General features: G+C 41.7%; 1 protein-coding gene across 1 annotated transcript in view; it reads right to left on the bottom strand.

The window, feature by feature from the left end:
- The window catches only part of rheb (Ras homolog, mTORC1 binding), a 113,736-nt gene extending 100,661 nt beyond the window's left edge, over positions 1 to 13,075 (bottom strand). The window contains exon 1 of the mRNA XM_043690757.2: positions 12,712 to 13,075. Coding sequence (XP_043546692.1) covers positions 12,712 to 12,763 — 52 coding nt within the window. The 5' untranslated portion in view covers positions 12,764 to 13,075. The remainder of the gene's footprint in view (positions 1 to 12,711) is intronic.
- Between the last annotated feature and the right edge of the window lie 2,272 nt (positions 13,076 to 15,347).

Below are 15,347 nucleotides of genomic sequence, written 5' to 3'. Positions count from 1 at the left end.
AACACTATGGGCTTGTTGTAAGGTTAGAGGAGAAAGATTTAAAAGGAACCTAAGGGGCAGCTTTTTTTTTTTAAAAATGCAGAGGGTAGTGCATGTATGAAATGAGCTGCCAAAGGTGGAGGCTGGTACAATTACAACATTTAAAACGCATCTGGATGAGTATAAGAATATGAAGAGTTTAAGAAGAATATAGGACAAATGCTGGCAAATGGGACTAGATTAATTCAGGGTATCTGGTCAGCATGTACAAATCGAACTGATTTGTACATCTATGACTCAAGTCCAACTCAACTACATTCAATAGCTCTCCCAGTTAACACACCTAGTTACATCCTTTAAAAAGTCCAGATTTCTCAAACATGATTACCCTTTCATAAATCCAAACTTCTTTCAAATCTTGTCACGGTTTGCCTCAGTGTTCTACTGTTAAATTTTTATAATGGACTCATTTTTATGATGGATATTTCCCACTACTCACGTCAGGTTAACTGGTCTACAATTCTATCCACTTTTTTTTAAAATGATGGGGTTACATTAGCTAATCTCCAATCTGTAGGAACGGTCCAGAGTTTATAGAATCTTGAAAGACAATTATTAATGGATCCATTATTTCTAGGGTCACTTCTTTAAATACTCTGACATGCAAATTATCACTCCCTAGGTATTTACTGCCTCTTACACCCACCAATTTCCCCACCACCATTTCCCTACTAAACCGATTTCCTTCTGTTCCTCCATCTCATTAAACTATGCTCCTCAACATTTGTGGAATGTTATTTGTGTCCTCCTTTGTGAAAGCAATCAATTATGCATTTGACTGGTCTGCGATCACTTCATTCCCCATTATAGCTTTTTCTGACTGTAAAGGACTTGCATTTGCCTTAATGAATCTTTTTCTCTTCACAATCTGTTTGCATGTTACCCGCAAGCTTAGGCTTGTACTCTACTTCCCCCTCTTCATCAATCCCTTTGTCCTCTATGACATGAGGAACTGCTGAAAAAAGCACAACACTTGCATTTACACAAGATCCTTTGTACACCATTATTGTCTTGGTAAGCATCTTCCTCTGTCACAGTTGAGGTACTAACAATTATTTTAGGTTAAAGGTCAGAGTAGATTGAGCAAAGGGTGCAATTGACATGGTGTGAATATAACATATGGAAAAAACAACAAAATGGGATTTTTGGCATGGATGATCAAGGAAAGAAAAAAAAATCACAATTGCATTGATCTAAGTAAGGCAAAGAGAACCTACATTGTAAGTCTCAATTAATTTGTTTTCCATTCTCATAAGATTTAAGAGCTCTCGTTCAAAGCACTCCACTACCATGTGCTATTCATTATATGTATAATAAGGATATCCCAGTCGGTTGCGAGGAACCCCTTGAAAGAATCCTAGTCTCATTCATCAAAAATAACTTCCTTTCACATGATTAGGAAAAAGCTTTAAGGTGATTAGCAATTTTACCATGAGATCCCAAACAGTACTGTGTACAAGTTGATGGTCAGTCATGATGCAACGAAACTGCCAACAGAGTAAGGAAAAGAAATTATAGGGTTCAACTTGTGGGACAATCAGATGATAAACTCAGGGCAGGTGTAGTTGTGCTGGAAGGACACACATGGAAAAGCTTCACCATAAATTAACAGGCAGGAAATGACTGGAAAAGCAAGTGAGTTACATGCACAAACATTGTATTGTATTGTAGATTATATATTTTGATTAATAAATATTCTAACTATACTTGTACAATGTAAACATAGATTTGTCAATTACAATGGCATAATTATAACTTTTTGTTTATCTCAGTCAATTTAGTACATATTCTACTCGCTCCTCACAATGTGGTCACCTCTGAAATGAGCCCTTAGGTCCTTTAAGCCAAATGAAAACCCAAATTTTATGAATACTTCATATATATTGTGTAGAATGATAAAATGTCTCTCCAATATTGCTGCCTGATCTGCTAAGTGCTTGTAGATCTTTTGGATTTAATTTAATACCTGCAGTATTTTACTTTTGCACATTCACATTCTCTTGGCTGAGACGATGGAAACAAACTCGAGGGGCCATTAAGAATTCAGTCACCTAACTGCCAGAACGCATTTACTGCAGGAACAGGTCCCTCATCAGCTAGTTCTGTCTTCCATACTTTAACCAGCCGAGCCTTGCTATAATGAAGAAGTCAGACTGCAAATGTTAATCAATACTGCGATTCAACGCAGCTTAATTGAGAGTCTAATGTTCAGCCGCTGTATCTGCCAACCCACCCCACAAAAGACCTTTAAATGTCACAGTTGACAGGCCTATGTAATCTTGCAAAAAATCTTTGAGGACCAAATAATTTTGCAGAGAACAGCATAACAGTACTATTTTGTGAATATAAATGCTTGGAAAAAAAAAAGAATATTTCAGTTTCCGACAGAGCACATCTTTTTTCCACTGCTTGAATCTTTAAATTCAAGCTGCTCAAAAGAATGCCACAAATAAGTGGCCCTTTTAAGATTAACACCAGTTTTCATAGCCTGACGGTTAATCAATTAACCTCCTTCACAAATTAAATTACATTTGTAAAACACTAGATTTTATATTGGAGCCACGTATGCTGCAGAGTTGTACTTCAAGAATTTAGCTCCCAACACCTGCAAAAATCAAATGAGCAGCCATTAATTAGCAACCATATTAGAGTCACAGAGATATACAGCACAGAAACCGACCCTTCGATCCAATTCATCCATGCCGACCACATGTCCGATATAAATCAAGTCCTGTTTGCCAACATTTGGTGCATATCCCTCTAAACCCTTCCTATTGATGACTTTTAAATGCAGCATACTATCACCCGCCATCACCTCTTCTGGCACCATGCACTGTGAAAAAGTTGGTCCTTAGGTTCCTTTTAAATCTTTCCCCTAAACCTATGCCCTCTAATTTCAGACTCCCATATCCTGTGAAAAAGGCCTTGTCTATTTAGTCTATCCATGCCCTCATGATTTTATAAACCTCTAAGGTCTCTCCTCAGCTTCCGATGCTCCAAGGAAAATAGCCCCAGTCTATTCAGCCTCTTCTCTATAGCTCAAACCCTCCAAACCTGGCATTCTTGTAAATGTTTTCTGTACCCAAGTTTCATAAGATCCTTCCTATAGCAGGGAGACCAGAATTGCAAGCTGCACTCCAAAAGTAGCCTAATATGTACAGCCACAACATGACCTCCCAATTCCTATACTCAATGCTCTGACCAATAAAGACAAGCATACCAAAAGCCTGCTTTGCTATCTTATCCACTTTCAAGGAACTATGAACCTGCACTCTAAGTTCTCTTTGTTCAGCAACACATCCCAGGTCCTTACCATTAAGTGGACAAGTCTTGCTCCGATTTGCCTTTCCAAAATGCAGCACCTCACATTTATCTAAATTAAACTCCATCTGCCATTCCTCAGCCCGGTGGCCCGGCTGATCACGATTTCTTCTTTGCTGTCCACTACACCTCCAAGTTTGGTGTAATCTGCAAACTTACTAACCATATCTCCTATATTCAATTCCAGCCTCGGGTGACTGTGAAATTTGCACATTTTCCCCTTATCTGTGTGGGTTTCTCCAGGTGCTCTGGTTTCCTCCCACAGTCAGAAGATAAGCAGGTGAGGTGGATCAGCCATGCTAAATTGCCCATAGTGTCTAGGGATGTGCATGATAGGTGGGTGAGCCATGCGATACGTGGGATTACAGGGATAAATGGGGGTGGGGGGGGGGGGGGGTGTCTGGATGGGATACACTTCAGTGGATTGGTATAGGCTCGATGGGCTGAATGGCTTGCTTCCACACTGAATGGATTCTATGATTTTATGAAGGATAAGATTAAACTGGGAAAAAATTTCTGATGGAAGATGTCATTCCAGGCTTGCCAACTATTTAAGTACCACAGGGATCACTGCTGGGACCTCAATTACTTAGAAGCTATGTTTTGATCTGAATAAAGGAACCAAGTGGATTATATTCTTGAAAAGAGGCAAACAGATTAACTTTTTTATTATCTTGCATTCATTAGTACAGGTACAGGAATGCCAAACTTCAAAGGGAATAAGAATTTATACTTAGAGTCATAGAGATGTACAACATGGAAACAGACCCTTTGATCCAACCTGTCCATGCCGACCTGATATTCCAAAGCAATCTACCTCCACCTGCCAGAACCCGGCCCATATCCCTCCAAACTCTTCCTATTCATATACCCATGCAAATGTCTCTTAAATGTTGCAATTGTAACAGCCTCCACCACTTCCTTTGGCAGCTCATTCCATACATGCACCACCCTCTGTGAAAAGGTTGCCCCTTAGGGCTCTTTTATATCTTTCCCCTCTCACCCTAAACCTATGCCCTGTAGTTCTGACTCCCCCACCCCAGGGAAAAGACTTTGTCTATTTACTCTATCCATGCCCCTCAATTTTGCAAACCTCTAAAAGGACACCCCTCAGCCTCCGACGCTCCAGGAAAAACAACCCCAGCCTGCTCAGCCTCTCCCTATAGCTCAAATCCTCCAACCTTGGCAAAATCGTTGTAAATCTTTTCTGAACCTTTTCAAGTTTCACAACATCCTTCTCATAGGAAGGAGACCAGAAATGCACGCAATATTCCAACAGTGGCCTAACCAATGTCCTGTACAGCTGCAACATGACCTCCCAACTCCTGTACTTAATACTCAGACCAATAAAAGCATACCAGACGCCTTCTTCACTATCTACCTGCGATTCCACTTTCAAGGAGCTATGAACTTGCACTCCAAGGTCTCTTTGTTCAGCAACACTCCCTAGGACCTTACCATTAAGTGTATAAGTCCTGCTAAGATTTGCATTCCCAAAATGCAGCACCTCGCATTTATCGGAATTAAAAACTCCATCTGCCACTTCTCAGCCCATTGGCCCATCAAGTCAAGATGCTGTTGTAATCTGAGGTAACCCTCTTCACTGTCCACTACACCTCCAATTTTGGTGTCATCTGCAAACTTATTAACCATACCTCTTATGCTCACATCCAAATCATTTACGTAAATGACAAAAAGTAGAGGACCCAGCACCGATCCTTGTGGCACTCCACTGGTCACAGGCCTCCAGTCTGAAAAACAACCCTCCACCACCACCCTGTCTTCTACCTTTGAGCCAGCTCTGTATCAAAATGGCTAATTCTCTCTACATTCCATGAGATCTAACCTTGCTAACCAGTCTCCCATGGGGAATCTTGTCGAACGCCTTACTGAAGTCCATATAGATCACATCTACCACTCTGCCTTCAGCAATCCTCTTCGTTACTTCTTCAAAAAACTCAATCGAGTTTGTGAGACATGATTTCCCACGCACAAAGCCATGTTGATTGCCCCTAATCAGTCCTTGCCTTTCCAAATACATGTACATCCCGCCCCTCAGGATTCCCTCCAACAACTTCCCCACCACCGACGTCAGGCTCGCTGGTCTATAGTTCTCTGGCTTGTCCTTACCGCCCTTCTTAAACAGTGGTACCACGTTTGCCAACCTCCAGTCTTCCGGCACCTCACCTGTGACTATCAATGATACAAATATCTCAGCAAGAGGCCCAGCAATCACTTCTCTAGCTTCCCAGAGTTCTAGAGTACACCTGATCAGGTCCTGGGGATTTATCCACTTTTATGCGTTTCAAGACACCCAGTACTTCCTCCTCTGTAATATGGACATTTTGCAAGATGTCACCATCTATTCCCCTACGTTCTATATCTTCCATACCCTTTTCCACTAAATGCTGATGCAAAATACTAGTTTAGTATCTACCCCATTTTCTGCGGCTCCACATAAAGGCTGCCTTGCTGATCTTTGAGTGGCCCTATTCTCTCCCTGGCTACCCTTTTGTCCTTGATGTATTTGTAAAAACCCTTTGGATTCTCCTTAATTCTATTTGCCAAAGCTATCTCATGTCCCCTTTTTGCCCTCCTGATTTCCCTCTTAAGTATACTCCTACTTCATTTATAATGTTCTACGGATTCACTCGATCTATCCTCGATTCACTCGATCTATTCACTCGACCTTAGATATGCTTCCTTCGTTTTCTCAACCAAACCCTCAATTTCTTTAGTCATCCAGCATTTCCAATACCTACCTGCCTTTCCTTTCACCCTAAAAGGAATATACTTTCTCTGGATTCTAGTTATCTCATTCCTGTAGGCTTCCCATTTTCCAACCGTCCCTTTACCTGCGAACATCTGCCCCCAATCAGCTTTTGAAAGTTCTTGCTTAATACCGTCAAAATTAGCCTTTCTCCAATATAAACTTCAACTTTTAGATCTGGTCTATCCTTTTCCATCACTATTGTAAAACTAATGGAATTATGGTCGCTGGCCCCAAAGTACTCCCCCACTGACACCTCAGTCACCTGCCCTGCCTTATTTCCCACTTCTGGACAAGAGGTTATTTATTGGTTGAGGTATTACTACAGAAAATGCAAAAGGTTGTTATTGCCCCAAGATTTTCTTTCATCTGGAGACAAGTTGATCTGATTGGTCAAGGTGCTACCATGTGTCATACCTACCATGACTTTGTTGAATTGAAAAAAGTACTAATCCTGCACACAACCTGTTTGCAGGTTATTGTGCCCTTCACACAACTAACTGAGTCACATTGAAAACCCAACTGTAGGTCTTAAATTGGTTCAAAAATAGAATTTGTTGGCAAAACTCAGCAGACACTCTGAAGAGACACTGGATGCAAAATATTAACTGTGCTTTCTTCCCACATATGCTGTCAAGCCTGTTGAGTTTCACCAGGCATTTCTGTTTTAATTTTAGATCTCTAGCATCCATGCTTTTGTTTTATTATATTGTCTTAAATTGGTTGTTACTGTAATTCTCAGGACGCTTGGGATTGTTCAGAAATTTTTTTGTTTCATTCGGGGGATAATGGCATCGTTGGCCAAATCAGCATTTATTTCCCATCGCTACTTCCACAGAGAGCAGTTAAGAGTCAACCACATTGCTGTGGAAATGGAATCTCATATAGGCCAGGCCAGGTAAGGTTGGCAGCTTTCTCCCCGAAAAAAGATATTAGTGAACCAAATGGGTTTTTCCCAGCAATTGACAATTGTTTCATGGTGTAATTAGACTCTTAATTCCAGATTTTTATTGAATTCAAATTCCACTATCTGCCATGGTAAGATTTGAATCTGCATCCCCAGAACATTACCTAGGTCTCTGGATTAATGGTCTAGTAATAATACCATAAGGCCATCATCTTCTCTAAATGATGAAACGATGTCCAATCACAGAATCATATCCAAAAGCATTTAAACAACAGTACCATGGTGCTTTTCTCATGGCAATCCTTCAACCACAGTCAATTTGTCTGCTATTAAGCTTGAGAGCCAACTGTATTCTTATGTATTCCCCATCAGCACACCTCAACCAGAGTCCACTAATCACGAATTAGCACCGACACTACTGATTTCTTTCAGAAACGCAGCACCCATGGACCAGTTGAACCAGGAACATTCCTTGTCACAGTGGACGTTTCAGCATCCTCCGTGATGGTATTGCGGCAACAGTCTCAGTACTCAACACCAACAACTGTCAATCTCCGAGCACCATCCTACAACTCATCCGCTTTATCCTCGACCACGACATTTTCACCTTTGACAACCAGTTCTTCATCCAGACACACACAACAGCCATGGGGATCAAATTTGCACCCCAATATGCGAACATTTTCAAGCACAGGTTTGAACAAAACTTCTTCTCTACAAAGGACCTCGAACCAACAGAGGAAGAAAATGTCGTCAGTGTACCTGATGTACAGACATCAGGTACACTGACGACATTTTCTTTCTCTGGACCCATAGCGAGGAGTCACTGAAATAATTACACAGTGATATCAATGGGTTTCATCCCACCATGGACTACTTTTTATTATCTATCTCATTCTTGGACACAGGCATCTCTATCAATAATGGGTACCTCACTCTAACGCAAACCCACAGATAACCTCACGATGCTACATGATGTGAAACATTAAAACAACCATCCCCTGTGGACCAGCCGTACGCGTACACAGGGTCTGTTCAGATGAGGAAGAACGTGACGGGACCTGGAAGTACTCAAGGATGCCCTCATAAGAGCAGAGTATGTATGATGCTCAACTCATCAGCCACCAGTCCTGATGTGCCACAGCAAGAAACTGTAATGACCTCCTCAGGAGATAGACACGAACCACAACCGATAGGCTACCCTTCGTTGCCCAGTAACCGAAAAACTATGCCATGTTCTTCGCAGCCTGCAACACGTTATCAATGAGGATGAGCACCTCGCGAAGACCTTCCTCATGCCTCCACTTATCATTAAACAACCACCAAACCTCAAACAGATCATTGTTCGTAGCAAAGTGCCCAGCTTTCAGGACAACACCGCCACAGTAGACGCAGCAAGACATGTCAAAGTGTCGACACTGATACCACCATTACACATGGGGACACATCCCGCTGTGTCTCATATGCTGTAGGCAAGGATGCCCTGAAGCATGGTACATTGGTGAGACCGAGCAGAGGCTACAGCAACGGATGAATGGACACCGCACAACAATCAGGAGTGTTCCCTCCCAATCGGAGAATACTACAGTGGTCCGGGACTTTCAACCTCTGGCCTTCGGGTGAATGTCCGCCAAGGTGCACTTCGGAACAGGCAACAACGCAAAGTGATCAAGCAGAAGCTGATAGCCAAGATCGGTACCCATGGGGTTGGCCTCAACTGGGACCTTGGGTTCATGTTACACTACAGGTGACCCCACTGCACTACAGATACACACTTCTACAGACACTCACTCCTACAGACCCATACACTCACGCAGATCCTCTCTTGTACGCTCACACATACACTCCCACACTCTCACGCACACACTCACAGACTCCTATACCTTTATCCTCACACACGTACACTCTCACAGACACTCATACCCGACCACACACAAACCCACACTCACACAAGTTTGTGGGGTGAATTTGTACTTGCAGAATTAGATTTTATTTTGCTCAAAAACTGCATGAATCCATGTAAGATTCTGTAAATCCTTTTTTTAAAGATTAGAATCAGTCTGAACATTGTGGCACAGTCTCACACAGGGCATGTCGCAGCTTCAATGTATTATCTGGGCCAACATGACACCAATTGTTAAAGTTCACTTGAGAATGTAACTTTAAAAAAAGTTCTGCGATTTACATATGAAAGAACTGAAACCAACATGTTTATTCTAAAAGAGGAGACTTAAACAATCCAGGTCTTTTTCAATATATGAATTCAGTGACATCATACTGTAAACTCGCGCTATAAATTCTGTGTCTTATGATCTTATATGCCACAACCACCTGAAGGAGCAGCGGTCCGAAAGCTAGTGCTTCCAAATAAACCTGTTGGACTATAACCTGGCATTGTGTGATTTTTAACTTTGTACACCACAGTCCAACACCAGCATCTCCAAATCACCCTTTTCTCATAAGTATAAATTACTGTACCTTTAAAATTTGATATTCTGGAGTCTGTCCTGATAAATGCAAATATGAAATTTTAACAGCAAGTCTCTTTCTCAGTAACACAAGCATTCTGTAGTACCAGGTGACAATGTACTGCAACCAAATTTGCTAAGTGCGACAGCAAGTTGTGCAGAAGATGCAGAGTATGCACTGGCACCCAGATAAATTGAGGCTGTCCTCTTTGACAGGAGGAATAGAAATGTAGGGGTACGGGTGGGTTGCGCTTCGGCGGGTTGGTGTGGACTTGTTGGGCCGAAGGTCCTGTTTCCACACTGTAATGTAATCTAATCTAATATTTAAATGCGGACACTTCCGTATGCAGCAGTACTGAGGTTTATGGATGCTCGTATAGATAAATCACAAAGTTAACATACAGGTATATTAAATAAATAGGAAAATCCTATGGAATATTAGTCTTTATTGCAAGGGCAATCAAGTATGCATCAAAACAACAGCAAAAACTAAGCATTCCAGATAGTCCAAGCTAAGAACACAACTGAATGTTGTGTTCAAAGTTTGTGAGAAGATTTGTAGCTCGGGTGCTCGTTGTTGTGGTTCTGTTCGCCGAGCTGGGAATTTGTGTTGCAGATGTTTCGTCCCCTGTCTAATGTTGTGTCTTAAATGATCAATGACATTCTGAAAACAGAGCTAACTGTAGCCAATATAAGATTGTGCAACTAATGGGAAAGACACCAGTTTGCTGTAAATCTGCTATTAGCCACACCACAGATGAACCACAGAAGCTTGATTATTTATTGGATTGAACATAGATATTGCCACTTGCCACATTAAAATTTCAATATCAATGTAATCCAAATGACAAGATCAGCACTGCCTTGATTCCAATTGTTCAACTGTCAGAGCTTGTCCTCTCTGCCCATCACTCTTACACAAAAATACAGACCAAAATTTTAAAAAGCAAGCCTGTGTGTATGAAGACAAACAGTAACATTCTGGAGTACATTTCAAGGGCATAATACAACTCAGTTTGCAGTGTCATTCCAATCCTAAGTGAAACAGGCCATGTTATCAATGTCATGTCAATGGCCTTGACTTTGCAAATACACATTTACCAATGCCTTTACTAAATACTCTGCTAGCTCAAATTGTTTTGCACTGGTTTCTCTATTAAATACTAGTAAAAGCACTGCTTAAATTTATTTACTGTATTACAATTGGTGAGTCAGTTCTCAGCTGGCAAGCCAAGAAATATTGAAGTTTCAATCCTGCATCAAGGCAACCTGCACTACTACTCACAAAAATGACCAGGTCCTTAATAAATGAACCTGTTCCACTCTAGGATTTTTTCAGCAACAGAAAAATGCTTGCAACTCAAAGCCACAGAAATCTAATGGCAATATATTTATACCATGTTCCTTGTTCAAAGAGGCACATGATTCCAAAAACCGTAATTCCTAAAACCGTAATTCCTAAAATACACCAAAAGTAGTCTAGTCCTGAAAGAAGTCCAATTGTTTACTTCCACATCCAGAAAGCACATCAAACACAGGATGCTCCAAAATGAATCTCAACATATATAAGGCAATTGCTGCATTAGGCAATAATCTATTTACTGCAATCATAAATATCTAGATAGCAGCCAGATTCTGGACAGACTGAAACATTATAAAACTGAAAGCATAATTATCTCATAATTGCAAAATCCTTCTGGCTGTTTAGGGTGAAGGTATCAAGGCAGTTATTTCTGCTGAAGGTACCTTTGTGCAATATTTATGTTTTGAAATATTTAATAGCTTGGTAATAAATCTCAACCTACTAACATTAAGTTGAAATCCTGCACAGATACTACACAAGCGTATTTTTCCTTCAGGTAAATAACTTGCTGTTGTAAACCAACCTTCATTGTTCACTGCTCATCAAACTTCATCACTAAACTGATGCAACATTATACATAAATTATTAAAATCAAAAGGTAAAACTTGCAACATTGAATGCAGATAAAAGGCCCACTTATTATAAGGAACATCTATTTTAAAATGGTGAATCCAAGTTTCACTAAACTATAACGTTATTGTTTATGGAGCATCCAACTATTTTAAGTCGAAGTTTACATTTCAAAATAGTGTGTAATGTTAACATTTAAAAAACTACTTTTAGAATAAGTGTTACCGACTGCAGTCTGTAATACTCTTTTAAAAGACACTCTACAAACAAATTCCAAGAAATACATCACTGTAATAATGCTTGTATCTCTACCAGCTGTCGCTGAAAAGCTAAAACAAAGCTGGCCCTGGGGGAGGGGAAGTTAAGGACAGTCATTACGCGGGGTTAGGTTTCCCAGAGAATTCCTTTGTGAATTAAAGCCGCTGGAACAAACCAGAAAAAACACATTTAACATGCATCACACCGACTCATGACACAAAACAAAGCTCCATCCTGGGGAAGAATAGGCAATCATTGCATGAGGTTAATTAATCCAATAAAGTCTCTTAATAAAAAACTTTAAAAGTTGTTGGCAGCTAACTAGATACATTAGTTCCTAAAATTAGTAACACACCACCATTCGGTAGTAAAACAAAGTAAGGCTGAGGAAGGAAGGCAAGTCAGCCATTACACGAGGTTAGTTATTCCAGAGATTTAATCTAGAGTTTTACGTTAATGTAAAAATACAATCTAAATAGTTACGGGATCTTTTGGATCAAGCAATAATGATTAGGTTAAGGAAATACCGACAAACGAGAACGAGTTGCAAGATTTTCGAAAACAAGCAATGTCTTTCAGCTTCCTGCTCAGCCTACACAAATTTATAAAGGTTACAAGATCTTGTAAAGAAAAGGAATAACGTCTCTAAATAACGAGTTCATGGAAATACACGGATATGTAAAATACACTTTGTATAAAACACAGAATAAAACGGTGTTCCCACAAGCTCATGTTTAGACATTATTGCTTGTTACACAAGGTCGCTTGTGGAAACATTGTTTTATTCTTTAGAAAAAAAAGTCTAGCTGGAGTATTTTCTATAACAAGTAATAATGCCATTAAAATTTCTGCTAACCCTATGTCAATGCACAGCTATATAAAAACTGGTTGTAAGAGCTTACAAAACAAGCACGAATGTTTGCAAATGATGAACATTGCCGTCTCTGGGTTAAAAGACAGAAGCTGCTGCTCACTCAGTGCACAGGCTGGGCTGTGCCAGGCGCTTTTTACTCACCCACTGATCTGTATCCTAATATCGCAACCTTACGGGACTTCGGTTGTGGCATGTTAACAACGAGGTTCAAGCCAAAAAAAAGTTTTTTTTTGAAAAAATAATGTTTTTGCTGTTGTTTCCTGTTTAAGAAAAAAATCAAATTACAGGCCGACAACCCCCCCAGGACAAAAAAAAACGTGGGGGGAGGGGAAGGAACTTAATACCACAATAAATTACACTACATGGATTTTTTTTTTAATAAACAACAGGTAAAACAATTAAAAGTGATTTCTATCCGACTGAGGAGGTATGATCTGTCAGGTATTCGCTATCTTTTGGGCTCACGCGTACCGGCGCAGCTCCGGCCCCCTTTCCCGTTCACCAGATTCAACCGGAACCTTCCATCCCAGAGGGCCCGCCCCACTCACCGCCGCTCATTGGTCTGATCCCGCCGGCTCCTCGTCATGTTCCTCGTGACCATTGGCTGTATTGTATGTCAATCAATTATGTCACCCAAACCCCCCCCACCCACGCCTGCGACTGCCGGCTGTGGGTGGGCGGAGCAGCTGGTTCCTTAGCAACGCCCGGGGTTGATCTGTTTAACCCCGCCACGCCTTCGTTCCGGGCGCGCAGGTCGCACTGATCGCTGGGAATTGTGGTGCATTTGATTCCCTCCTTAATAAAGCTATGGAATGAGTCGACAAAGAGTGGAGCTGCAAAAATAGCACAGGAGGCCAAGCAGCATTAGAGGAGAAGGGGAGTTGACATTTCAGGTCGGAGTCTTTCATCAAAAATCCCTACTGTGTGGATATAAGGCCATTCGGCCCATAAAGCTTCACCTAGTTTCCCAAGAGCTGTGGTCCATCCAATCCCCATGGTCCTGCATTTTCCCATGATTGCCTATATTGTCCAACAATATAGGCAATTTAGCATAGCCAATCCACCTCATCTGTACATCTTTGGACTATGGAAGGAAACTGCAGCACCCGGTGGTAACGCATGCAGACACGGGGAGAATGTGCAAACTCCATACAGACAGTCGCCTCAGGCTGGAACCAAACCTAGGTCCCTAGTGCTGTGAGGCTGCAGTGATGACCACCGAAACACTGTGCTGCCTTCTTTAAAGGGACAGCAACCACTAAAACAAAATTACTGGAAATCTGAATTTGGGGAAAAATGGAAAATGCTGAGAGTCAGCTTACAGATAAACTGACTTTTCTTTAATAAAACAGGAAATGTTTGGAAACCATTTCCCTAAGAAATAGGAGCTGGAGTGTACTAGATGGCCACAAGCCTGCTCTGTCAATCAATAAGATCTGATTCTGCTTTCTCCTCCACATTCCACTCCCATTTCCCCTAGAATTCAAAAACCCATCACTGTCAATCTTGAATATACTCAACAATCTTGAACCCAGGGAGTGGGTGGGGCTGGGGAGAAGGAAGCCAAGAGTACAATAGGTGGATGAGGAAGAAAAGGAGGGCTAGGAGGCCCTGGTCATAGCGGATGGAGGTGTCAAGTGATTGGATGTCCTTGGTGAAGATGAGGCATTGGAGGCCGGGGAAACGGAAGTCTTGGAGGAGGTGGAGGGAATGGGTGGTGTCTCGAACGTATGTGGGGAGTTCCTGGACTAGGGGGGTTAGGACAGTTGTAGGGTAGGTGGAGATGAGTTCGGTGGGCAGGAGCAGGCTGAGACAGTGGGTCGGCCGGTGTCACCAAGCCCTCCATTTCTTCCTCTCCTGACATCTCCACCAGTACCCCTCAACTGACACATTCATTCGTTTGGCTGAACTGGTCCTCATTCTTAACAACTTCTCCTTCGAATCCTCCCACTTCCTCCAGACGAGAGGGTAGCCATGGGCACCTACATGGGCCCCAGCTATGCCTGTCTCTTTGTTGGCTACGTAGAACAGTCTGACTTCCGTAGCTACATCGGCACCACTCCCCACCTCTTCCTCCGCTACATTGATGACTGCATTGGCACCACCTCATGCTCCCGCGAGGAGGTTGAGCAGTTCATCAACTTCACTAACACATTCCACCCTGACCATAAATTCATCTGGACCATCTCTGACACCTCCCTCCCCTTCCTGGACCTCTCCATCTCCATCAATGACGACCAACTTAACACTGACATGTTTTACAAACCCACCAACTCCCACAGCTACCTGGATTACACCTCTTCTCACCATACCTTTGCAGGTAAAGGGACAGCAGGAAAATGGAAAGCCTTCAGAATTGAGATTACGAGAATCCAGAAAAAGTATATTCCTGTTTGGGTGAAAGGAAAGGCTGGTAGGTATAGGGAATGCTTGATGACTAAAGAAATTGAGGGTTTGGTTAAGAAAAAGAAGGAAGCATATGTAAGGTATAGACCGGATAGATCAAGTGAATCCTTAGAACAGTATAAAGGAAGTAGGAGTATACTTAAGAGGGAAATCAGGAGGGCAAAAAGGGGACATGAGATAGCTTTGGCAAATTGAATTAAGGAGAATCCAAAGAGTTTTTACAAATACATTAAGGACAAAAGGGTAACTAGGGAGAGAATAGGGCCCCTCAAAGATCGGCATGGCGGTCTTTGTGTGGGGGCGCAGAAAATGGGGGAGTTACTAAATGAGTATTTTGCATCAGTGTTTACTATTGAAAAGGATATGGAAGA

The sequence above is a fragment of the Chiloscyllium plagiosum genome, unplaced genomic scaffold (assembly GCF_037043375.1).
Source record: "Chiloscyllium plagiosum isolate Xiang-an unplaced genomic scaffold, Cpla_swu_hap1 HiC_scaffold_5, whole genome shotgun sequence".
NCBI classification, from domain to species: domain Eukaryota; kingdom Metazoa; phylum Chordata; class Chondrichthyes; order Orectolobiformes; family Hemiscylliidae; genus Chiloscyllium; species Chiloscyllium plagiosum.
The sequence above is the reverse complement of the archived record's forward strand: the minus strand, read 5'-3'. Positions and strand labels throughout refer to the sequence as shown.